General features: G+C 43.4%; 1 protein-coding gene across 1 annotated transcript in view; it reads right to left on the minus strand.

The window, feature by feature from the left end:
• Positions 1-14,574: 14,574 nt before the first annotated feature.
• LOC143804014 (glutathione hydrolase-like YwrD proenzyme) overlaps positions 14,575-26,024 on the minus strand; it is a 93,473-nt gene continuing 82,023 nt past the window's right edge. The window contains exons 12-13 of the mRNA XM_077281760.1: positions 24,288-24,372; positions 14,575-15,837 (exon numbers count right to left, since the gene is read on the minus strand). Coding sequence (XP_077137875.1) covers positions 15,581-15,837; positions 24,288-24,372 — 342 coding nt within the window. The 3' untranslated portion in view covers positions 14,575-15,580. The remainder of the gene's footprint in view (positions 15,838-24,287; positions 24,373-26,024) is intronic.

Consider the following 26,024-nt stretch of genomic DNA (forward strand, 5'->3'; position numbering starts at 1 on the left):
AAAAAAAAAAAATCCTGTTTTGCATTTAATTTCTCTCCCCTCTGATGTGATCGCACATTAGAGGGGAGACAAATAGGGTCCCTCAAGCCTCCCATGGTACCTTATGTACCCGAAAAGCTGTCCCCCGGTCCCTGGCCCCCCCCGTCTCCTCCGGCATTAAGAAAATGGCGGGCGCATGTGCAGATGCGCCCGCCAAAAATCTATCTTCCGCAGGATTTGGGAGTAGATTGGTGTCGGTTTTTACCGACCCCAGGGGTGAACGCAATCCCGGGGGTCTTTACAGACCCCCGGGTGTTGTGATTCGGTTCATGGACTCCCCCGGTGGTCTCTTGTGGTACTGGTGTCCTGCAAGCTTTGCCTTCTCAGTTCACCTGTTCCTATCAGGATGTGGGAGTATCCTATTTAACCTTGCTCCTCAGTCATTCTAATGCTGGCCATCAATGTATCCAGAGTGATTCTGTTGCATGTTCCTGCTCCCAGTTTTCTGCTCAGCTAAGTTGGACACTTTAGTCCTTAAGTCGATTTTTGTATGTTTTGTCCAGTTTGCACTTATGTGAATCTCTGCAGCTGGAAGCTCTTGTTGGGCTGAAATTACCACTCCAGTGGCATGAGTTGTCACATGAGTTAAGGTAATTTCAGGATGGTGTTTTGAAGGGTTTTGCAGCTGACCGCGAAGTCCTCTGTTGTATCTTTCTGCTATTTAGTTAGCGGGCCTCTCTGTGCTAAATCTGCTTTCATACTACGTGTGTCTTTTCATCTGCTCTCACCGTTATTATATGTGGGGGGCTGCTATCTCCTGTGGGGACATTCTCTGGAGGCAAGCCAGGACTGTGTTTTCTTCTACCAGGGGTAGTTAGTTCTCCGGCTGGCGCGCGGCATCTAGAGACAACGCAGGAATGCCCCCTGGCTACTTCTAGTGTGGTGTGTAGGTTTAGCATCGCGGTCAGCTCTAGTTTCCATCACCCGAGAGCTTGTCCGTTTATTCTATGCTTCTGATGTTTCCTTGCCATTGGAAACCATAACAGTATGGCCAGCCCAAATGTTTAATCTATAGGCTGAAGCAGGAGAGAAAAGGAACTGTGTGAAACCTTTTTTTTTTTTTTTCCTCTGAAGTTGCACTCCAGCTCTAATTGCAGTCTCCTGTTTTCCTCTCCTCTTAACCCCTGAAGGGCTCAGACTTTATCTGTTGAAATATGGATCCCCAGAGTCTGGCTACCAATTTGTATAATCTTGCCTCTAAAGTTCAGAATATACAAGATTTTTTGTTACATGCTCCTCGGTCTGAACCTAAAATTCCTATACCGGAGTTTTTTTCTGGAGATCGATCTTGTTTTCTAAATTTTAAATACAATTGTAAATTGTTTCTTTCGCTGAGATCTCATTCTGCTGGAGATCCTGCCCAGCAAGTAAAAATTGTTATTTCTTTACTGCGGGGTGACCCCCAAAATTGGGCATTTTCATTGGCACCAGGGGATCCTGCGTTGCTCAATGTGGATGCGTTTTTTCTGGCTTTGGGGTTGCTTTATGAGGAACCAAATTTGGAGATTCAGGCTGAGAAAGCCCTAATAGCCCTCTCTCAAGGGCAAGATGAAGCCGAAATATATTGCCAAAAATTTCAAAAATGGTCTGTGCTTACTCAGTGGAATAAGTGCGCTCTGGCGGCAATTTTCAGAGAAGGTCTCTCTGATGCTGTAAAAGACGTCATGGTGGGGTTTCCTGCGCCTACTGGTCTGAATGAGTCCATGACAATGGCAATTCAGATTGATCGGCGTTTACGGGAACGCAAACCTGTGCACCAGTTGGCGGTGTCTTCTGAAGAGGCACCACAGAGTATGCAATGTGATAGCTTTCTGTCCAGAAGCGGACGACAGATTTATAGGCGCAAGAATCATTTGTGCTTCTATTGTGGAAATTCTACTCATGTTATATCAGCATGCTCTAAACGAACAAAGAAAGTTGATAAATCCTCTGCTATTGGCACTTTGCAGTCCAAGTTTATTTTGTCTGTAACTCTAATTTGTTCGTTATCTTCTATTGTTGCGGATGCGTATGTGGATTCTGGCGCCGCTTTGAGTCTTATGGATTGGTCCTTTGCCAGGCGCTGTGGGTTTGATCTAGAGCCTCTGGAAGTTCCTATACCTTTAAAGGGTATTGATTCTACACCATTGGCTAGTAATAAACCACAATACTGGACACAAGTGACTATGCGTATGACTCCAGACCATCAAGAGGTGATTCGCTTCCTTGTACTGTATAATCTACATGATGTGTTGGTGCTGGGATTGCCATGGTTGCAAACTCATAACCCAGTCCTTGACTGGAAAACAATGTCTGTACTAAGCTGGGGATGTCAGGGAAATCATGGGGATACATCTTTGGTCTCCATTGCTTCATCTATTCCCTCTGAAATTCCTGAGTTTTTGTCTGATTATCGTGAGGTTTTTGAGGAATCTACTCTTAATTCTCTTCCTCCTCACAGAGATTGCGATTGCGCCATAGATTTGATCCCTGGCAGTAAATTTCCTAAGGGTCGTCTATTCAATCTGTCTGTACCTGAACATGCTGCCATGCGAGAGTATATTAGGGAGTCCTTGGAAAAGGGACATATTCGTCCTTCTTCGTCTCCTCTTGGAGCGGGGTTCTTTTTCGTAGCTAAAAGCGATGGTTCTTTGAGACCTTGTATTGATTATAGACTCTTGAATAAGATCACAGTCAAGTATCAGTATCTTTGCCATTGCTGACAGATTTATTTGCTCGCATTGAGGGGGCGAAGTGGTTCTCTAAGATTGATCTTCGCAGTGCGTATAATTTGGTGCGAATTAAGCAGGGGGATGAGTGGAAAACCGCATTTAATACGCCCGAGGGCCATTTTGAGTATTTGGTGATGCCTTTGGTCTGAATCACAGAAACATATAATAAGGTGCCAGAAAAATACAAAAATTCACAGCAAAAAGAACACCATATACAAATAGGACAGTAAAATACTCAGTAAAACTTAACATTTAATAATCCTCTATAATAAAAACACACACCTCATACAACCTTAAACTGGTACCAGTTGTTTGACACACAATGAAACAAAAGATACAGGGTGCACTCAATCCCTAGGTTCCAGACTATCTGTCCCCTACCTTGCTGCGGAGGTTGGCACCCTATGTATCCTGCGCAATGGCGCCCCCGCTCAACGTAGGCTACCCCTAATCGCCCTATTGGGCCCTCACGTGCAAGAAAATAAAAAAGGTTCAAACAACAGAGCTTTCACTCATTAACAACAGTAGCTGATATTAAACAACTTATTGCACATGCCCAGATACACTAGTGCGTATGATAATTATATTTGGCATACTTTAATGTTGCACTGTAATGAAAAGCAACAAACTAGGGTCACCTATACAACCACCCTAGATAACTCTGCCTACCAGTGGGGGTTGGCACCCTAATAGTCCTGCGCAGAATGGCGCCCCCACTCCTCGTAGTCTCACCCTGATAACACCCTATGTACTACTTGCAAGGGGATATTATATACTTATGGGGAGACAAAGAAAACTTATATCATGAAAAAATGCACGGCAGGCTCTACCAGATTATGCCAACAGGCACTAAGCAGTGTTAATAAATAGTTTTAAACATAGTATACTCAAATAACCAATACTACAATACTCATGATCATTAGAGTATGTAATTTTCAAAGTATGTAATTCTCTCAAAGTATGTAATTCTCGACGCGTTTCCCTGTAGTCAGTTCATCAGGAGACATACTTATGCACTATTCAGAAAAAAACTTATCTGAGTGACGGTTCAGGAGGATACAGGTCATTAAATCATGTGCGGTGGGGAACAATGTCCATCCAGTACCACAGGTCTCTATCAGCCCTATGTTATAAGGATTATGACCGGTTTATATAGACACTACCTTCTTGCAGATTCCCCCGCTAATTCCGGCGTCCGCCGGTGACAATACTTCCGGGGTAACAGGTAAGCGGCTAAACATGTCATGTGACCACGGATCCAGATGTTCAAACACGCCTATGAAAATATTAAGGCGATTTAGGCACCTAATGTATGCCATGCGCTATTAATGCGAACATATATAATTAATTATGCATAAATCTAAGAACACCAAAATTTCGCCGCTGCTAACACTTCCGGGGTTATGAACTCTGAGGTCCAATATACAGGGAATGATACTTTCAGTATACAATTCACTGTTGCGGTTCACTATTGCGTTCCACAGTGCGCAGACGCAGTGCCAAATTCTACTAATGTGAGACGTACAACAGTGCAGTAAATAAAGGAGTAAATCAATATCACAGAATATACGCTGAAATCCCTTCATTTTCTGAATATACATAGTAAGAGTTCATTTAACAAAAAGAAAATAAATAAACAATTCAAAACAAATCAGAACAAAAAAGTAGAGTCCTCCTGACCTTACCACTAAGGTCATACCACCAAAATGTACACTGATATGATATATATATAATAATAGCGATCAAAACCCCATTAGGGGCAGTGGATCAGGGAAATTAAATCCAACCAGGATTTTCATAGGGACCAGGGTCCCGACACCTTTTATATAAAACATCCAAATTGCAGTTGGTCATTCAGACCTAATGGTTTAATACTCTTCATACGATAAATCCATTTAGCCTCTTTTTGGAGGATTAGGCGATCCCAGTCTCCCCCTCGCTCTGACGGTTTAATCACTTCCATCACAGAAAAACCAAAACAATTAAGGTCACCTCCATGTATTTCCCTCACATGGTTAGAAATCGGAGTATCACGCTTATTTAATATGTCTCCCACATGCTCTCCCACCCTTCTGCGTAGCTCCCTCCTTGTTTTGCCCACATAATCTTTGGGGCAACTACACTGAAAAAGGTAGACAACCCCCTCGGTTTTGCAATTGGCAAAATGCCTAATATCATACCTCATACCTGTATGGGAGCTAGCAAAAGAGTCGGTTTTGGAGACATATTTACAAAACTTACACTTTCCACATTTGAAAGTGCCAGTTTGCCTATTCTCCAACCAAGTGGGAGTTTTCTTTAGGGGATAAAAGGCGCTATGGACTAGTTGATCACGAATCGACCTCCCCCTCCTATATGAGATCAATGGGGTGTCCGGGATAATGTCACATATATCAGGGTCCATCTTGAGGATTCCCCAATGCTTTAGAATGGCCTTTCTCACTTCACCAGATTTATCATCAAAAGTACCTATGATCCTTAGATCATTACCATCATCCTCTTTCCTTTTATTTACTAATAGTGTATCTCTTACTTTCTCATTAGAGGATTTAAAGGCCTCATTGAGAACCCCAACAGGGTATCCTCTATCCTTAAATTTATCCCTAAGATCCCTGGCCTGGCGGTGAAAACCGGAGTCTGTAGAACAGTTTCTCCTCACCCGTAGGTATTGTCCCCTCGGTATCCCCCTCCTCATGCTGAGAGGATGATGACTCTCCCAACGCAATAAGTTATTTGTAGCGGTAGGCTTATAGAATGTCTCAGTAACAACCTGTCCACTCTCACCCCTAGAGATTTTAAGATCCAAAAAATTGATGGACTCCCACTGGAATTCGTAAGTTAACCTCAGGCCAATCTCATTACTGTTGAGCTCATCAACAAACTTAGAGAAGGAGACACTATCTCCGGACCAAAAGATCAGCACATCATCAATATATCTACCCCAAAATAAAATATGGGGTTTCCACCAAAATGTCTCCTCCTCTCCAAACACTGATTGGTCCTCCCACCAGCCCAGGAAAAGGTTTGCGTACGTGGGGGCACAAGGGCTCCCCATCGCAGTACCCCTGAGCTGGTGGAAGAACCTACCATAGAAGGTAAAAAAATTGTGCTTGAGAACAAATTCAAGTAGCTCAACAATAAATTGATTATGACGGGACAATTGTGTACCCCTTGACCTGAGGAAAAAACTTACTGCCTGTATTCCTTTCTCATGTGGTATGTTACTATATAACGATTCCACGTCAATGGAAGCCAAATATACATCATCACTAAGAGTGACACCCTCCAGCCTGAGGAGGAGGTCCGAGGTATCTTTAATGTATGAGGGTAATGAGGTTACAAATGGACGCAACACTCTATCTAAATATACACTTGAATTCTGTGTGATAGAATTAATCCCTGCCACTATTGGGCGACCTTTTAACGGGCTAAGGCCCTTATGCACCTTAGGCAATGAGTAAAATACTGCCAGCATTGGAAATCTGGGGTACATAAAATCAAACTCACTCTTTGATATTAAACCTATAGTATTAGCCTCAGACAGCAGCAACTTAAGTAGATTCAGAAATTCTTCTGTAGGGTCCCCCTTGAGAAGTTTATAAGTCGTTACGTCATCAAGGATACTCTCACACATAGATCGATATTGACTCCTGTCCAACACCACCAGGTTACCCCCTTTATCGGAAGGTTTGAATACACAGTCCTTTTTATTGGCCAATCCATCTAGTGCTTCCCTTTCACCTCTTGTGAGGTTAGAATAATATCTACCTCCCATAGTGCCTATCCTCTCCAATTCTTCAACCACCAAACGTAAAAATTTGGCACTGCGTCTGCGCACTGTGGAACGCAATAGTGAACCGCAACAGTGAATTGTATACTGAAAGTATCATTCCCTGTATATTGGACCTCAGAGTTCATAACCCCGGAAGTGTTAGCAGCGGCGAAATTTTGGTGTTCTTAGATTTATGCATAATTAATTATATATGTTCGCATTAATAGCGCATGGCATACATTAGGTGCCTAAATCGCCTTAATATTTTCATAGGCGTGTTTGAACATCTGGATCCGTGGTCACATGACATGTTTAGCCGCTTACCTGTTACCCCGGAAGTATTGTCACCGGCGGACGCCGGAATTAGCGGGGGAATCTGCAAGAAGGTAGTGTCTATATAAACCGGTCATAATCCTTATAACATAGGGCTGATAGAGACCTGTGGTACTGGATGGACATTGTTCCCCACCGCACATGATTTAATGACCTGTATCCTCCTGAACCGTCACTCAGATAAGTTTTTTTCTGAATAGTGCATAAGTATGTCTCCTGATGAACTGACTACAGGGAAACGCGTCGAGAATTACATACTTTGAGAGAATTACATACTTTGAAAATTACATACTCTAATGATCATGAGTATTGTAGTATTGGTTATTTGAGTATACTATGTTTAAAACTATTTATTAACACTGCTTAGTGCCTGTTGGCATAATCTGGTAGAGCCTGCCGTGCATTTTTTCATGATATAAGTTTTCTTTGTCTCCCCATAAGTATATAATATCCCCTTGCAAGTAGTACATAGGGTGTTATCAGGGTGAGACTACGAGGAGTGGGGGCGCCATTCTGCGCAGGACTATTAGGGTGCCAACCCCCACTGGTAGGCAGAGTTATCTAGGGTGGTTGTATAGGTGACCCTAGTTTGTTGCTTTTCATTACAGTGCAACATTAAAGTATGCCAAATATAATTATCATACGCACTAGTGTATCTGGGCATGTGCAATAAGTTGTTTAATATCAGCTACTGTTGTTAATGAGTGAAAGCTCTGTTGTTTGAACCTTTTTTATTTTCTTGCACGTGAGGGCCCAATAGGGCGATTAGGGGTAGCCTACGTTGAGCGGGGGCGCCATTGCGCAGGATACATAGGGTGCCAACCTCCGCAGCAAGGTAGGGGACAGATAGTCTGGAACCTAGGGATTGAGTGCACCCTGTATCTTTTGTTTCATTGTGTGTCAAACAACTGGTACCAGTTTAAGGTTGTATGAGGTGTGTGTTTTTATTATAGAGGATTATTAAATGTTAAGTTTTACTGAGTATTTTACTGTCCTATTTGTATATGGTGTTCTTTTTGCTGTGAATTGATGCCTTTGGTCTGTCAAATGCCCCTTCGGTCTTTCAGTCTTTTATGCACAATATTTTCCGTGAATATCTGGATAAATTTATGATTGTGTATTTGGACGATATCTTGATTTTTTCGGATGACTGGGAATCTCATGTTCAACAAGTTAGGAGGGTTTTTCAGGTTTTGCGGACCAATTCTCTGTTTGTTAAAGGTTCAAAGTGTGTTTTTGGGGTTCAGAAGATTTCTTTTTTGGGGTACATTTTTTCCCCCTCTTCTATGGAGATGGATCCTGTGAAGGTTCGGGCTATTTGTGACTGGACGCAACCGACTTCTCTTAAGGGCCTTCAGAAATTTTTGGGCTTTGCTAACTTTTATCGTCGATTCATAACTGGTTTTTCTAGCGTTGTCAGGCCTTTGACTGATTTGACTAAAAAGGGTGCTGATGTTGCAGATTGGTCTCCTGCTGCTGTGGAGGCCTTTCGGGAGCTTAAGCGCCGTTTTTCTTCTGCTCCGGTGTTGTGCCAGCCTGATGTTTCTCTTCCTTTTCAGGTGGAAGTTGATGCTTCCGAGATCGGAGCGGGGGCGGTTTTGTCGCAGAAAAGTTCAGATTGTTCAGTGATGAGACCTTGTGCGTTCTTTTCTCGAAAATTTTCGCCCGCCAGAGCGAAATTATGACGTCGGTAATCGGGAGCTTTTGGCGATGAAGTGGGCATTCGAGGAGTGGCGTCATTGGCTTGAGGGTGCTAAACATCAGGTGGTGGTCTTGACTGATCACAAAAATTTGATTTATCTTGAGTCGGCCAGACGTCTGAATCCTAGACAGGCGCGCTTGGTCGTTGTTTTTCTCCCGGTTTAATTTTGTGGTTTCGTATCTGCCAGGTACTAAGAATGTGAAGGCGGATGCCCTTTCTAGGAGTTTTGAACCGGATTCTCCTGGTGATTCTAAACCTACGGGTATACTTAAGGATGGGGTGATATTGTCTGCTGTCTTCCCAGACCTGCGACGTGCTTTACAAGAGTTTCAGGCGGATCGGCCTGATCGTTGTCCGCCTGGTAGATTGTTTGTGCCGGATGAGTGGACCAATAGAGTCATCTCGGAGGTTCATTCTTCTGCGTTGGCAGGTCATCCGGGAATTTTTGGTACCAGAGATTTGGTGGCTAGGTCCTTCTGGTGGCCTTCCCTGTCTCGGGACGTGCGTACTTTTGTGCAGTCTTGCGATGTTTGTGCTCGGGCCAAGCCTTGTTGTTCTCGGGCTAGTGGGTTGTTGTTGCCCTTGCCTGTTCCTAAGAGGCCTTGGACACACATCTCTATGGATTTTATTTCTGATCTCCCTGTTTCTCAGAAGATGTCCGTCATTTGGGTGGTGTGTGACCGCTTTTCTAAGATGGTTCATTTGGTGCCCTTGCCCAAGCTGCCTTCCTCATCTGAGTTGGTGCCCCTGTTTTTTCAGAATGTGGTTCGGCTGCATGGTATTCCGGAGAATATCATTTCCGACAGGGGATCCCAGTTTGTGTCCAGATTTTGGCGGGCGTTTTGTGCCAGGATGGTTACGCATATTAGGGTTAGGGTTACGCATATTAGAGTTAGGGTTACACATTAGGGTTAGGGTTACACATATTAGGGTTAGCAGAGGAAACAAATAAAATGGCCTGCAGAACTTTCAGCGCGGAGCAAGCTTACAGCCTGCTTTGCTCCGGCAGTGAAACAGAATCTGCCTCTGAAGCTGAGCAGCTTTCAGACAGTGACGACAACTCTTCCTCCACGGGATCCCCCAGCCCGATGGTAGCGGAGTCGGTCGTCACTGCTAAGCTTCAGAGGCAGGACCAAGTACCGCAGTCCCCCCACCATTGTGGTAAAATGACACCTCATTTTCCCCTCAAATTCCCCCTTTTTCTGCAGTCCCTGGAATAAGAGTAGATGTCGCCAATTTTACCCCATTGATTTTTTCCAAATTTCCACTAGCCCCGAAGTCCTGCAATTAATCGTCCACCAAACAAACCTATATGCCCAACAATATATTTCCCAAAAACCCACTGCCTTTCATTCCCGTTCCTGGATCTCCACAAATGTCCCCGAAATGAAAAAATTCTTTGGCCTCACCCTGAATATGGGTTTAGTAAAAAAAAAAACACACTCCGCTCTTACTGGGCAACAAAAGCTGTCCACAGCACCCCTGTATTTGCAGCCATCATGTCCCGAATCCGTTACGAAGCCCTGATGAGATTTCTCCACTTCAATTATGCACCCTATTCTGGGGAGTTATGGTATTGCAACATGAACACCACACCATTGAGTGGTTATTAACCTTTGCATTCTGTCTGTGCAGCTAGATCATTTGTGATCACCTTATTGTGGGAAGCTTATGTTTTGTGGGTTCTCATTTTCCTCATTTTAGGATTTGATAAATACTCTAATATAGGCATGTTGTTTTACATGTTTGCAGTTTTTAAGTGTTTTTAATCGTTTTGTGGTGTCGTTCTTTGTATGCACGTATATGTAGTCTTTGAGGTTTATTGCCAATAAAAATTATTTTGATATTGATATATGTTTGGAGGTGTTCCTATTCATGTGGGCATGATCTTTCTCTTGTTCTTTTTCTCATTTCTCCACTTTAGTGACAATTCCCAAGCTCCCCAAGAACTGACCCCAACTGTGATCGGCTAAATAAATTGAGACCCCTAATTTACCTCCTAAAAACTTAATTTCTAAATTCCTATACCCCAGAGCAAAATGTGGCAGTCAACAATTCCTTGATGAGCTACAAGGGCTGTCTGTCATTCCGCCAATTTATTTCCTCCAAGAGAGCCAAATACGGCATAAAATTATACAAAACTTGCGAGAGCTCATCAGGGTACACATCCACCTTCCTAATTTATGAAGGTAGGGACCCCCAAATAAACCCCCCAAACTGCCCCCAGACAATTGGTATCCTAGGCAAAATTGTCTGGGAGCTAATGACGCCCTTTCTCCATCAAGGGTGCCACGTGTATACTGACAACTACTACACGAGCATCCCCCAATATAAATCCCTCCATGCTGCAAATACAGGGGCCTGTGGGACAGACAGGAAAAACAGAGTGGGGTTTCCGTCACAGTTGATGTCCAGACGTTTGGAGAGGGGGGCGTCATTCTCACTCGCAAGTGACCAACTTCTTGCAGTGAACTGGAAAGACAGGAAGGACGTCTACATGCTTACCACACTGCATGCGGACACCACTGTGACGGTCAAAGAGAAGGGTGCCACCAGGGACAAGGAAAAACCAGTCTGCGTCACAGACTATAGCAAATATATGGGTGGCGTAGACTTGTCAGACAAGGTTCTGCAACCATACTTGGTCAAGAGGAAGACCAGGGCCTGGTACAAAAAGGTGGTACTCTACCTTATTCAAACTGCAACATACAACAGCTTTGTCCTGTATAAAATGTCCCAATTACCATTTATGTTCCTGCACTTTCAGGATAAAATTGTAGAGAGCCTCATATTTGAGTCAATGGCACCAGGGGAAGCCTTCGACTCTGAGGATTCCCAGAGACTTGCAGAACGCCATTTTGCTCACCCTGTCCCTGTCACTCCCACCCAAAGGTATCCTCAAAAAAGATGCAGAGTTTGCAGAAAGCATGGCAGACGGAGTGATTCCCGATTATATTGCCCCACATGCCCATCCCAACCAGGCCTTTGTATCTCCCCGTTGTGAGACCTACCACACCACCTACAATTATTAGTTTGGTTTTTTTTTCAATAATTTTTATTTTCTGCTTAGTGGCCCCAGTAGAACAATTGATAAAGAATATTTTAATTAGTAGATCCCATTTTACCCCATTTCACAATTAATTCCAGAACTTGATCAATCCCATACCAAACTACTATCCCAACAAATTCTCATCCACATACCCACGTCTGTATGCTCTAGAGTGTGGACCCCACAAATGTTCTTGCAAAGTCAGGTCATCTGAAAATTCTAGGACTTGATCAATCCCATACCAACTATCCCAACAAATTCTTGTCGACGTACCCACATCTGTACGCTCTAGAATGTGGACCCCACAAATGTTCTTGCAAAGTCAGGTCATCTGAAAATTCTAGGACTTGATCAATCCCATACCAAACTACTATAACAACAAATTCTCCTCCACGTACCCACGTCAATACGCGTTAGAATGTGGACCTCACAAATGATCTTGAATAGTCAGATCATCTAAAAATGAATTCTAGGACTTGATTACTCAAACATTTTTGACCATTTATCTAACTTTGACTGTTTTCACGACTGTCTTGCTACACAAAACTTTGGCTTCCATTTATATTACTTATATTTATGTTGATGATACGGGCATGATCACTTTATTGGAGGTTTTCTAAAAATGCGGAAATTCTGTACTTATACCCTATGGACTTTACTTTATGGTTCTTGCCAAACCTCTGGTACCAGACAATACTTTCTGTAGAGAACTGGTTGTTTTGTGCATATAGCGGTTCTGACCTTGGCGGGTGGGAGCTTGCTATGGTGTACCACGTCTATTGGCACATTCGTCTCTCATATAGGGATTGATGGAGCTAAACGGACATTGTATGACCAGTCTCTGAAAGTGTCTGCCATTCTAGCCCTGCTGGTGTTTTTTCATCTTTGAAACAAACTCAGCTTTGCCACATAATTGGCTGCATTTTCCTCCACATTTTGCCCTTCATTCCAGTACAGTTTATTCTTTCTGCTACAATATACGCAAATGCGGGACAACTGTTTTGTTAGCAAGACCAATTTTATAATCATCCAATGTGTTTTTAGGAGCATGCCTCCCTCTGTGAGTAATAATTCCTGGAAGGATTTTCTTGTTTGCTCAATGTCTCTAGAAGCTTTGAATGGGTCCTGGATCTTCAATTTCACCCTAAAGACCAAATGGTGTGCCATGTATTATAGACACTGCTTTGTTACCAGTACTCACATTAGTGCCATATTGGATATATTTTTGAACACTTAAACACTAGTGAAATAAAATTTGAGGTTTGTTCCTCAGAACTTACAAAAAAGAATCATAAAAGAGACAGTGAAAAAAATGCCAATTGTAAATTTTCAAGCTTGTGTTGCATCAACTGCATAAAAAATGGTGGCATCAAACTACTCATTACCTCCCTAGATAAATAGATTAGAGGGTACAATTTATAAAAAAAGACATTTATGGGGGATGCGCTTGAACCATACAGGCTCTGCCAGTATAACAATCCATTTCAAATAAAGCCAAATTTGTCACATTGTGCTCCTTTCTGTCCGAGCCCTGCCATTTGTCCAAACAGAACTTTTTGACTACATATGGGATATCACTGCGCTCATAATAAAGTGGGTAACGAATTGTGTGGTCCACTTTTTGGTGTTATTTCTGAAAAAAGTGAGAAATTCAGGTCTAAAACAAGATTTTCGTGAAAAAAAAGGATTTTTTTTTAATATGACGACCTAATGTGTCGTACTCTGTGTCGTACATGTGGGTTCAAATTGCTCAATATACCCCTAATTAATATCTTTGAGGGGTGTAGTTTCCAAAATGGGGTCAGTTATGGGGGGTTTCTGCTGTTAGGCACATCTACAAACCTGAAATGGCATCCGCTCTCACAATTAAGAGATTAAAAAGTCAAACGGCGCTCCTTCCCTTCCGAGCTCCGCAGTGCACCCAAACAGAGGTTTACCCCCACATATGGGGTATCGACATACTCAGGACAAATTGCACAACAACTTTCGGGGTCCAATTTCTCTTGCTACCCTTGGGAAAATAAAAAATGGGGGCAAAAAGATCATTTTTGTGAAAAAAATATGATTTTTAATTTTTTTGGCTCTACGTTATAAACTTGTGTGAAGCACTTGGGGTTTCAATGTCTTGACCACACACCTAGATAAGTTCCTTAGGGGGTCTAGTTTCCAAAATGGTGTCACTTGTGGGGGGTTTCCACTGTGTAGGCACATCAGTGGCTCTCCAAACGCGACATGGTGTCCGATCTCAATTCCAGGGAATTCTGTGTTGAAAAAGTCAAATGGCGCTCCTTCCCTTCTGAGCTCTGCTGTGCACCCAAACAGTGGTTCACCCCCACATATGGTGTATCAGAATACTATGGACAAATTGCACAACAAATTTTGGGGTTCATTTTCTCTTTTCACACTTGTGAAAATAAAAAAAATTGGTTCTGAAGTAAAATGTTTGTGAAAAAAAGTTAAATGTTAATTTTTTCCTTCCACATTGCTTCAGTTCCTGTGAAGCAACTGAAGGGTTAATAAAGTTCTTGAACGTGGTTTTGCGCACCTTGAGGGGTGCAGGGTTTTTTTTAGAATGGTGTCACTTTCGGGTATTTTCTGCCATACAGACCCCTAAAAATGACTTCAAATGTGAGGTGGTCCATAAAAAAATGGTTTTGTAAATTTTCTTGTAAAAATAAGAAATTGCTGGTCAAAATTTAACCCTTATAGCTTCCTAATAAAAAAAAAAAATCTGTTTCCAAAATTGTGCTGATGTAAAGTAGACATATGGGAAATGTTATTTATTGACCATTTTGTGTGACATATCTCTCTGATGTAAGGGCATAAAAATTCAAAGTTTGAAAATTGCTAAATTTTCGCCATATTTCCATTTTTTTAAATAAATAATCGCAAGTAATATCGAAGAAATCTTACCACTAACATAAATTACAATATGTCACGAAAAAACTATTTCAGAATCAGCGGGATCCGTTGAAGCATTCCCGAATTATAACCTCATAAAGTGACAGTGGTCAGAATTGTAAAAATTGGCTTGGTCATTAAGTACCAAATTGGCTCTGTCACTAAGGGGTTAAAACAGGATGTGGACCAGGACAGGGACATTATTACAAGATGGGGGACAGTATTACAGGATAGATGCCAGGAAGGGAGACAATGTTACAGGATAGGTGACCAGAAGGGGTACATTATTACAGGATGGGACCCACGGGATTATTACAAAATGGTGGACATTATGGCCGGATATATGCCAGGGTGGAGGACATTATTACAGGATGGGGATATTATTATTATTATAGTGCAATTTATTCCATAGGGGAACTTACATGTGAATATAAATATTACAGGATGGGGGTCATGATGGGGGACATTATAACACAGGCCCAAATATCTGACCAAAATGCTGGTGTGGGCCAAGGTCCAAAACACGCACTTAGGCCCGTAGGGCTCTACTTACGCCACTTCATCCATCTTGCCTGCACGAGTTGTAACAAATGTAATCACTGTATGATTGCCATCTTTGCAGTATGGGCAGAATTTATAAACAGACATAAATAAAATTGCAAATTAATGTACCGTATGTTGTAAAGGTAAGCCCAATATTCCACAATATGACTTTTCCCATTTATTGAATGTGTCTGAAAATGTTTACATTCCTTTAGAAGAAAACATTTACTACTGTGATTGCAGTTTAATTGCAAACAGAAAAATTGGTGTCAAAGTGAAAATGCATCATGGCCAGAGCTCATCAGCCGCTACAATAGCTTTCCTATCTCACAGAGTGGGGCATATTGCCAATATATACACTGGTTGATGATAGGTGCGAGTCCAGTTTTGGGACATCCACTGACTGAGAATGAAAGAGCTGCTGTGCTGCATCCTTTCTTCTGTTCACAGAGCGAGTGTATTTCTTTTCTCATATTTGGCAAATATATAATAATAGCACTTTGTAGATAGGAGACCCTTGGCTGTAACAATTAGCTGCCATTTACACTACAATAACCCAATGCGCAGCCATCGCCCCTGGGGTCAGAACCGGCCCACCACACCTTGTTGCTGTCTGAGAAGATTTCACATGATTTCCACCAATCCCCTTTAGTAATAATTTGTCCACGTCCAAAAAGTTTTCTGTCATGACCAGTGATAGGCCAGTGTACCAGGTGACCTCTTGCTTTTAAGTCTTCTGCAATGTTGCCTGGAAAGCCGTCCTCCAGATACAGGTGCCATTTATGATCTGAAAATGAACAAAAAGTCAAACATACATATAGTACAAGAAATAAACATATAATACATAAGAAATATATATATTATCACAGGATTATGTGATGTGTATAGATGTGGAAAGTTATTTGGAAGAGTAACAGCCTAAGGGTACGTTCACACAGGACTTTTTTGCTGCTTTTTTTTGCTGCTTTTTTTTATGCTAATTTTCAGCTGCTTTTTACAGTACCATTAAAGCCTATGAGATTTCAGAAATCTCATGCACACACGTTGGTTTTTTGTTTGATCAGTATTTTCTGCTTTGCTGCTTTTTTTGGACATAGGGCATGTCACTTCTTTCAGCGTTTTTGCTGCGTTTTTGCAGCGTTTTTTCACCCATTGACTTGAATGGGTGATGAAAAAAACGCTGCAAAAACGCTGAAAAAACGCATGTAGCATTATTTGCTGCGTTTTTTGTGCAGAAAATCATGGCCAGCAGGAAGTGATCTCACAGCCAAGAGCTTAGGGGTGTGGTTAGTGAGGTGTGAAGAGCCATTGTGAGCCATTGTGAGGTGTGAAGAGCCATTGTGAGGTGTCCTGATTGTGATCTATTGTGAGGGAGTTCCTGGTAGTAAGGTGTGAAGAGCCATTGTGAGGTGTGAAGAGCCATTGTGAGGTGTCCTAGCAGCTGAAAATTGGCATAAAAAAAAACTGCAGCAAAAATCTGCAGCAAAAAACTGCAGCAAAAAACTGCAGCAAAAAAGTCCTGTGTGAACGTACCCAAAAAAAGCACCAAATACACACCAAAAAAACGCACCTAAATTAGCATAAAAAAAAGCAGCAAAAAAAAGCAGCAAAAAAGTCCTGTGTGAACGTACCCTAATGGTGCCCATACACATGAGTGAGCTGTGGAGGCTTCTTATCTACCTGGGAACTAAAGAGTTTACACTCATCCCTCTCTGACCCGACATCGTCTTCATCACTTGAATTCAGCATGTTCAGATGACTTTAATCTAATGTTATACCCAAGACTGGGACAGTTTGAATTGGTTTTACTAATTTAATGTTCTAATTAAAGAATATAAACCTTTTCTCTAGGTCCAGCCCAATGTGGCTGCTTATTTTATTAAGATAACACCTCTGTCAATGGCTTATCTACCTGGGAACAAAGAATCAATCATCAAAAAATACCAACTATTTAATCCCCGCTTTTCCCGACATCTGCTTGTAGGATAGAAGAGGGGTGGTCCGAGTCGAAAGTCCGTGCGGAGATTGTCAACAGAAATTTATCTCAACTGTTTAGACAACTTAATAATTCTGATCTAGCAGGGCTATGAACTAAACGGCTCCAATGTGAAAACTGATGCACCCACTGCTCCATGTGTAGCTCCGAGGCCTTATTGCATAACGGACGGGTGAAGAAGCTGCCTCATATTTACTGGCACGAACCTGGTCCATGAACCGGATCAGGATACAGTAGGCTTACAAATTTTTCCAAGAAGAGGTTCAAGTGAAAAAAAGTGTCCATTAAGCAATATTTGGCCTGTATGTGATCTGTTGTGCACATAGTTGGTCTGTGTGTGATCGGTTATGCACACAGTTGGTCTGTGTGTGATCCGTTGTGAACACAGTTGGTCTGTGTGTGATCCGTTGTGCAGACAGTTGGTCTGTGTGTTGTCCACTGTGCACACAGTTGGTCTGTATGTGATCCGTTGAGCACATAATTGGTCTGTGTGTGATCCGTTGTGCACAAAGTTGGTCTGTGTGTGATCCGTTGTGCAGATAGTTGGTCTGTGTGTGATCCGTTGTGCACACAGTTGGTCTGTGTGTGATCCATTGTGCATATAGTTGGTCTGTGTGTGATCCGTTGTGCATGTAGTTGGTCTGTGTGTGATCCGTTGTGCATACAGTTGGTCTGTGTGTGATCCGTTGTGCACATAGTTGGTCTGTGTGTGATCCGTTGTGCACAAAGTTGGTCTGTGTGTGATCCGTTGTGCACATAATTGGTCTGTGTGTGATCCGTTGTTCACGTAGTTGGTCTGTGTGTGATCCATTGTGCATATAGTTGGTCTGTGTGTGATCCATTGTGCATATAGTTGGTCTGTGTGTGATCCGTTGTGCATGTAGTTGGTCTGTGTGTGATCCGTTGTGCATACAGTTGGTCTGTGTGTGATCCGTTGTGCACATAGTTGGTCTGTGTGTGATCCGTTGTGCATATACTGTAGTTGGTCTGTGTGTGACCCGTTATTATTATAGCGCCATTTATTCCATGGCGCTTTACATGTGAGGAGGGGTATACATAATAAAAACAAGTACAATAATCTTAAACAATACAGTCACGAGTGGTACAGTAGGAGAGAGGACCCTGCCCGCGAGGGCTCACAATCTACAAGGGATGGGTGAGGATACAATAGGTGAGGATAGAGCTGGTAGTGCAGCGGTTTGGTCGATCGGTGGTTACCGTTGTGCACATAGTTGGCCTGTGTGTGTGGTGCTGTGCACATAGTTGGTCTGTGTGTGACCCGTGTGTGGTGTTGTGCACATAGTTGGTCTGTGTGTGGTGTTGTGCACATAGTTGGTCTGTGTGTGGTGTTGTGCTCATAGTTGGTCTGTGTGTGGTGTTGTGCACATAGCTGGTCTGTGTGTGGTTCTGTGCACATAGTTGGTCTGTGTGTAGTTCTGTGCACATAGTTGGTCTGTGTGTGGTGTTGTGCACATAGTTGGCCTGTGTGTGTGGTGCTGTGCACATAGTTGGCCTATGTGCGTGGTGCTGTGCACATAGTTGGCCTATGTGTGTGGTGCTGTGCACATAGTTGGTCTGTGTGTGGTGCACATAGTTGGTCAGTGTGTGGTGTTGTGCACATAGTTGGTCTGTGTGTGGTGTTGTGCACATAGTTGGTCTGTGTGTGGTGTTGTGCACACAGTCGGTCTGTGTGTGGTGTTGTGCACATAGTTGGCCTGTGTGTGTGGTGCTGTGCACATAGTTGGTCTGTGTGTGACCCGTTATGCACATAGTTGTTTTGTGTGTGGTGCTGTGCACAGTCGGTCTGTGTGTGATCCGTTGTGCACACAGTCGGTCTGTGTGTGGTGTTGTGCTCATAGTTGGTCTGTGTGTGGTGTTGTGCACATAGCTGGTCTGTGTGTGGTTCTGTGCACATAGTTGGTCTGTGTGTAGTTCTGTGCACATAGTTGGTCTGTGTGTGGTTCTGTGCACATAGTTGGTCTGTGTGTAGTTCTGTGCACATAGTTGGTCTGTGTGTGGTGTTGTGCACATAGTTGGCCTGTGTGTGTGGTGCTGTGCACATAGTTGGCCTATGTGTGTGGTGCTGTGCACATAGTTGGTCTGTGTGTGGTGCACATAGTTGTTCTGTGTGTGGTGCTGTGCACATAGTCGGTCTGTGTGTGATCCGTTGTGCACATAGTTAGTCTGTGTGTGGTGTTGTGCACATAGTTGGTCTGTGTGTGACCCGTTATGCACATAGTTGTCCTGTGTGTAGTGCTGTGCACATATTCGGTCTGTGTGTGGTGTTGTGCACATAGTCGGTCTGTGTGTGGTGTTGTGCACATAGTTAGTCTGTGTGTGGTGTTGTGCACATAGTTGGTCTGTGTGTGGTGTTGTGCACATAGCTGGTCTGTGTGTGGTTCTGTGCACATAGTTGGTCTGTGTGTAGTTCTGTGCACATAGTTGGTCTGTGTGTGGTGTTGTGCACATAGTTGGCCTGTGTGTGGTGTTGTGCACAGTCGGTCTGTGTGTGATGCTGTGCACATAGTTGGCCTGTGTGTGTGGTGCTGTGCACATAGTTGGCCTATGTGTGTGGTGCTGTGCACATAGTTGGTCTGTGTGTGGTGCACATAGTTGGTCAGTGTGTGGTGTTGTGCACAAAGTTGGTCTGTGTGTGGTGTTGTGCACACAGTCGGTCTGTGTGTGGTGTTGTGCACATAGTTGGCCTGTGTGTGTGGTGCTGTGCACATAGTTGGTCTGTGTGTGACCCGTTACGCACATAGTTGTTCTGTGTGTGGTGCTGTGCACAGTCGGTCTGTGTGTGATCCGTTGTGCACACAGTTGGTCTGTGTGTGGTGTTGTGCACATAGTTGTTCTGTGTGTGGTGCTGTGCACATAGTCGGTCTGTGTGTGATCCGTTGTGCACATAGTTGGTCTGTGTGTGATCCGTTGTGCACATAGTTGGTCTGTGTGTGGTGTTGTGCACATAGTTGGTCTGTGTGTGGTGTTGTGCACATAGTCGGTCTGAGTGTGATGCTGTGCACATAGTTGGCCTGTGTGTGTGGTGCTGTGCACATAGTTATTCTGTGTGTGGTGCTGTGCACATAGTCGGTCTGTGTGTGATCCGTTGTGCACATAGTTAGTCTGTGTGTGGTGTTGTGCACATAGTTGGTCTGTGTGTGACCCGTTATGCACATAGTTGTCCTGTGTGTAGTGCTGTGCACATATTCGGTCTGTGTGTGGTGTTGTGCACATAGTCGGTCTGTGTGTGGTGTTGTGCACATAGTTAGTCTGTGTGTGGTGTTGTGCACATAGTTGGTCTGTGTGTGGTGTTGTGCACATAGCTGGTCTGTGTGTGGTTCTGTGCACATAGTTGGTCTGTGTGTAGTTCTGTGCACATAGTTGGTCTGTGTGTGGTGTTGTGCACATAGTTGGCCTGTGTGTGGTGTTGTGCACAGTCGGTCTGTGTGTGATGCTGTGCACATAGTTGGCCTGTGTGTGTGGTGCTGTGCACATAGTTGGCCTATGTGTGTGGTGCTGTGCACATAGTTGGTCTGTGTGTGGTGCACATAGTTGGTCAGTGTGTGGTGTTGTGCACAAAGTTGGTCTGTGTGTGGTGTTGTGCACACAGTCGGTCTGTGTGTGGTGTTGTGCACACAGTCGGTCTGTGTGTGGTGCTGTGCACATAGTTGGTCTGTGTGTGACCCGTTACGCACATAGTTGTTCTGTGTGTGGTGCTGTGCACATAGTCGGTCTGTGTGTGATCCGTTGTGCACACAGTTGGTCTGTGTGTGGTGTTGTGCACATAGTTGTTCTGTGTGTGGTGCTGTGCACATAGTCGGTCTGTGTGTGATCCGTTGTGCACATAGTTAGTCTGTGTGTGGTGTTGTGCACATAGTTGGTCTGTGTGTGACCCGTTATGCACATAATTGTCCTGTGTGTAGTGCTGTGCACATATTCGGTCTGTGTGTGGTGTTGTGCACATAGTCGGTCTGTGTGTGGTGTTGTGCACATAGTTAGTCTGTGTGTGGTGTTGTGCACATAGTCGGTCTGTGTGTGGTGTTGTGCACATAGTTGGTCTGTGTGTGGTGTTGTGCACATAGTCGGTCTGAGTGTGATGCTGTGCACATAGTTGGCCTGTGTGTGTGGTGCTGTGCACATAGTTGGCCTATGTTTGTGGTGCTGTGCACATAGTTGGTCTGTGTGTGGTGCACATAGTTGGTCAGTGTGTGGTGTTGTGCACATAGTTGGTCTGTGTGTGGTGTTGTGCACATAGTTGGTCTGTGTGTGGTGTTGTGCACACAGTCGGTCTGTGTGTGGTGTTGTGCACATAGTTGGCCTGTGTGTGTGGTGCTGTGCACATAGTTGGTCTGTGTGTGACCCGTTATGCACATAGTTGTTCTGCGTGTGGTGCTGTGCACATAGTCGGTCTGTGTGTGATCCATTGTGCACATAGTTGTTCTGTGTGTGGTGTTGTGCACATAGTTGGTCTGTGGGTGGTCCGTTATGCACATAGTTGGTCTGTGTGTGGTGCTGTGCACATAGTTGGTCTGTGTGTGGTGTTGTGCACACAGTCGGTCTGTGTGTGGTGTTGTGCACATAGTTGGCCTGTGTGTGTGGTGCTGTGCACATAGTTGGTCTGTGTGTGACCCGTTATGCACATAGTTGTTCTGCGTGTGGTGCTGTGCACATAGTCGGTCTGTGTGTGATCCGTTGTGCACATAGTTGTTCTGTGTGTGGTGTTGTGCACATAGTTGGTCTGTGGGTGGTCCGTTATGCACATAGTTGGTCTGTGTGTGGTGCTGTGCACATAGTTGGTCTGTGTGTGGTGTTGTGCACATAGTCGGTCTGTGTGTGGACCGCTGTGCACATAGTTGGTCTGCACATACACAGCACACAGACCAAAAAAAAAATCACATGATGGTACTCAAGGTAGGTTCACACAGAATATTCCGACAAGGATTTTTTTGGTAGAAAAATTTGTGGTGGAAACCTTCAGCCCTTTTTAACCAATTAAAGACTAGGCCCATAACCCCTGTTCCTGAGCAGGCACATTTTCAGGGTTTTTTTTCATCCATGCAGTTTAAAGAGCTAAACTTTTTTTTCTTGTTTGGACATTGAAATGAGTTTTGTTTTTTTTTCGTGATACATTTCTTATATGTCATTGTCATATGCTTTTTACATATTTTGCCAATATTGGGGGAAAAATAAAGCGCATACATGTATGTTTTTCACATTTTTCATGATCACAAAAGAACACTGAAATACATTTAAAAAATTGTTCCCCTTTCTGTATCAATTATTTTTATATATTGGGCACGTTTTTCTTACATTTTTTAAACAGGGGCGAGGCAACTAACATTGATTTGGATTGGTGGTTACTTTTTTACATGATTATTTATTTTTTTATTTTACATATTGCGCCCCCCATAAGGTCATAAAAAAACTTATAGTTTTTTTTCCAACTGATTTCCCTTGTATCTGGGGCTGGTATATGAACCCCAGTTACAGTGGAAATGCAGGTTCCTGGCTGCATAACAGAGCTGAGTGGGTCTCAGCAGCTCCTGCTCCTTTACTATACACAGTGATCGCATGACCACTGGCTCCGGAGGAGGATGCACCATTAAGGCTTCTTATTACTGCACAAACAGCACTATATATACTGTATATACAGTGATCGAGACGGCAAAGATGGTAATAAATTCATGTGCCTTCTCTATGGGAAGCTTGGCTGTGTTTGACAGCTGCCCTGCCCCAGCACCTGCACAATTGTATATTGATAGTCTACTCTAGAGTAACGTTTTAGAACTCAGGACATTTAAAAGGAACCTGTCACCCCCAAAATCGAAGGTGAGCTAAGCCCACCGGCATCAGGGGCTTATCTACAGCATTCTGTAATGCTGTAGATAAGCCCCCGATGTATCCTGAAAGATGAGAAAAAGAGGTTAGATTATACTCACCTGGGCAGGCGGTCTGATCCGATGGGCGTCGCAGTCACGTCCGGGGCGTCGCAGTCACGTCCGGGGCCTCCCATCTTCATAGGATGACGTCCTCTTCTTGTCTTCACGCTCTTCTTGTCTTCACGCTGCGGCTCCGGCGCAGGCGTACTATGTCTGCCATGTTGAAGGCAGAGCAAAGTACTGCAGTGCGCAGGCGCTGGGCCTCTCTGACCTTTCCCGGCGCCTGAGCACTGCAGTACTTTGCTCTGGCAAAAAACCACATATAATGAGTCAGAATCCTAGAAAAACACAAAAAACCAAAGAACAACAAGGATCCCTAAAATATAACTTTTAATAGAAAAAAGTTAAAAACTCTATTTTTCATAATAACAATACAAATTGGTAAGACAAAGTGTGTACCTGTTAGACCCTGAAGGGTAACTATACTGAGCCCTGTCTGACAGTGGAGGTTGGCACCCTGAGTTTCTGCGGTAGGCGCCCCCACTCCTTGATGGCTCAACAGGGCAGACAAAGTACACCTGCGCAGGAGCCGCGGCAGGAAGACAAGAGGATAACGTCATCGTAAGAAGATGGGAGGCTCCGGACCGCGATGCCTAACGGACCGGACCGCAGCAGGACCGCCCCTGGGTGAGTATAATCTAACCTCTTTTTCTCATCTTTCAAGAAACATCGGGGGCTTATCTACAGAATTAGAGAATGCTGTAGGTAAACCCCTGATGCCAGTGGGCTTAGCTCACCTTCCATTTTGGGGGTGACAGGTTCCCTTTAAAATCTATGGCTGCTCTGGAATTAGTTCATGTTTTTTCTATGTATTATTGCATTTATTCCTACTCTGAAAAAAAGTTGTGGAAAAAAAACACCAGCATGTGCACGATGATCAATAGGAATGTTGTTCAGGGTTTATTCTAAGCATTTTTTGTGGATTTTGGAACCAATTATGCTCTAAAATCCTCATCGAAAGTCAATGTGAACCTGATGGAATAATGCATACAATTTTTAAGTATTTTTGATGCAGTTTTAATAAATTTAAGTGGGTAGCAGATACGACAAAGTGGAAATGTAAAAACACATTATACCTTTTTTTTTCCATTGGATCTAGTACTGTCCTTGGCTCAAATATACTGCATGTGTGAACACAGTCCTGCAGTCTTTTATAACAGACAATAATTGTGAGCATTGTCATGATCTCTATTTCACATTCTGATAGGAAAAAATGGCTGAATCGCTTTCCTAGCACATGATTTAGTTTTTACCTCTCTTTAGTGGTAACTTACAATACATTATGTGAGTAACAGACTTTACCTTTCTTAATATATTCCACATAGAACCGAGGAGCATCCAGTGCTTGCTGAGGGTTCAGTCCAAATTCTACCATGTTTAAAAGAACCTTTGAAATAAGCAAAATGATAGGTAAAACAAACCTAAACTTTGAGATTTGTGTATAGGAGTGGTCAGTTATGTAATTAAAGCCATGTAATCAGTCATTAGGGAAAATGTATCAAATTAAATGTGGCAAAGTGAAAGGAAGTTTGTCAGCCCAAATGCACAATGTGAACTAAGCACATAGCCTTAAGGGGATACAGGCTCTGCAAAAACCTCGCCTTTGGTGGTCTACTCACTGCTGCTGCTCTGCAGAAACTGAAGCTTAATCATGCGGGCAAATTAGAGTACTTGGTGCACTCCTGTGTGTAAGAGACTCAGCAAACTGTTCTCGTTGCGACCACTGGTTTGGATGTCCTCACGTTCCTCACTGGTCAATGACAGCGCTGACTTGTCTGCGCTTTCTCTGCACACAGTTACCGACTCAAGACAAGTCAGTGCTATCAATCATAAATGCGGGAGATGAAGACATAGAAAACCAGTTGGCGGAACAGTGTGTAATAATAATTATAATTGTTATTTATATAGCGCCACCAAATTCTGCAGCACTTTACAATTAAGCGAAGACATGTACAGGCAATAAAGACAATACCGTAGGGAATTTCAAATAAAGCTGCATAATCCGGTCACCAGCCAGTATCTGTCCAAGTACAGTTACCAAGTACTTTTGGGTGCATGGAGGGTGGGGAGACATTTGAGTAGGAGTGAACAGATTTTGAGGAAAATGCAGCATGTCGGAACAGGGAAGACTTAGGTTAGTGAAGTGAGGGCATAGGCTTTTCTAAAGAGATGTGCTCTTAAAGCGTGCTTAAACATGTTGCAGCTAGGTATTAGCTGGATCGTCTGGGGCAGTGCATTCCAGAAAACTGGTGCAGCACTAGAGAAGTCTTGTAGACGGAGTTGCGAGGTTCCGATAACTGAGAATGTTAGTCTTAGGAAATGTGCACACTTTGCGGATTTGGCTGCGGATCCGCAGCGGATTTGACGCTGTTTTCCATGCATTTTACAGTAGCATGTAAAGCTATAGAAAACCAAATACAGTGTGCACATGCTGCGGAAAATTCCGCGCACATTTGCTGCGGTTTATTTTCTGCAGCATGTCAATTCTTTGTGCGGATTCCGCAGCGTTTTACACCTAATAAATAATAATCTTTATTGTTATATAATCATATTCACATATTAACATATTAACACATTATGCAGCGCTTTACAGATTGCACACATTATCATTGCTGTCACCGATGGGGCTCACAATCTAAAATCCCTATCACTATGTCTTTGGAATGTGGGAGGAAACCCACGCAAACACGGAGAGAACATACAAACTCTTTGCAGATGTTGTCCTTGGTGGGGTTTGAACCCAGGACTCCAGCGCTGCAAGGCTGCTGTGCTAACCACTGCGCCACCGTGCTGCCCCGTAGTCTTAATAGGAATCCGCAGGTGTAAAAACGCAGTTGAAATCAGCACTAAATCCACAGTAAATCTGCGGTGAATCTGCAGGGCGTTTTACCTGAGGATTTTGCAACCTGTGCACATAGCTTTAGATCAGTAGCAGAACAGAGGGCACTTGTAGGGTGATAGACAGAAAAGAAGGAGGAAATGTAGAGTGGTTCAGAAATGTAGAGAAATTTGTAAGTGAGATATTAATTTGTATTGTAT

This window comes from Ranitomeya variabilis, chromosome 2 (assembly GCF_051348905.1).
Source record: "Ranitomeya variabilis isolate aRanVar5 chromosome 2, aRanVar5.hap1, whole genome shotgun sequence".
Lineage (NCBI taxonomy): Eukaryota > Metazoa > Chordata > Amphibia > Anura > Dendrobatidae > Ranitomeya > Ranitomeya variabilis.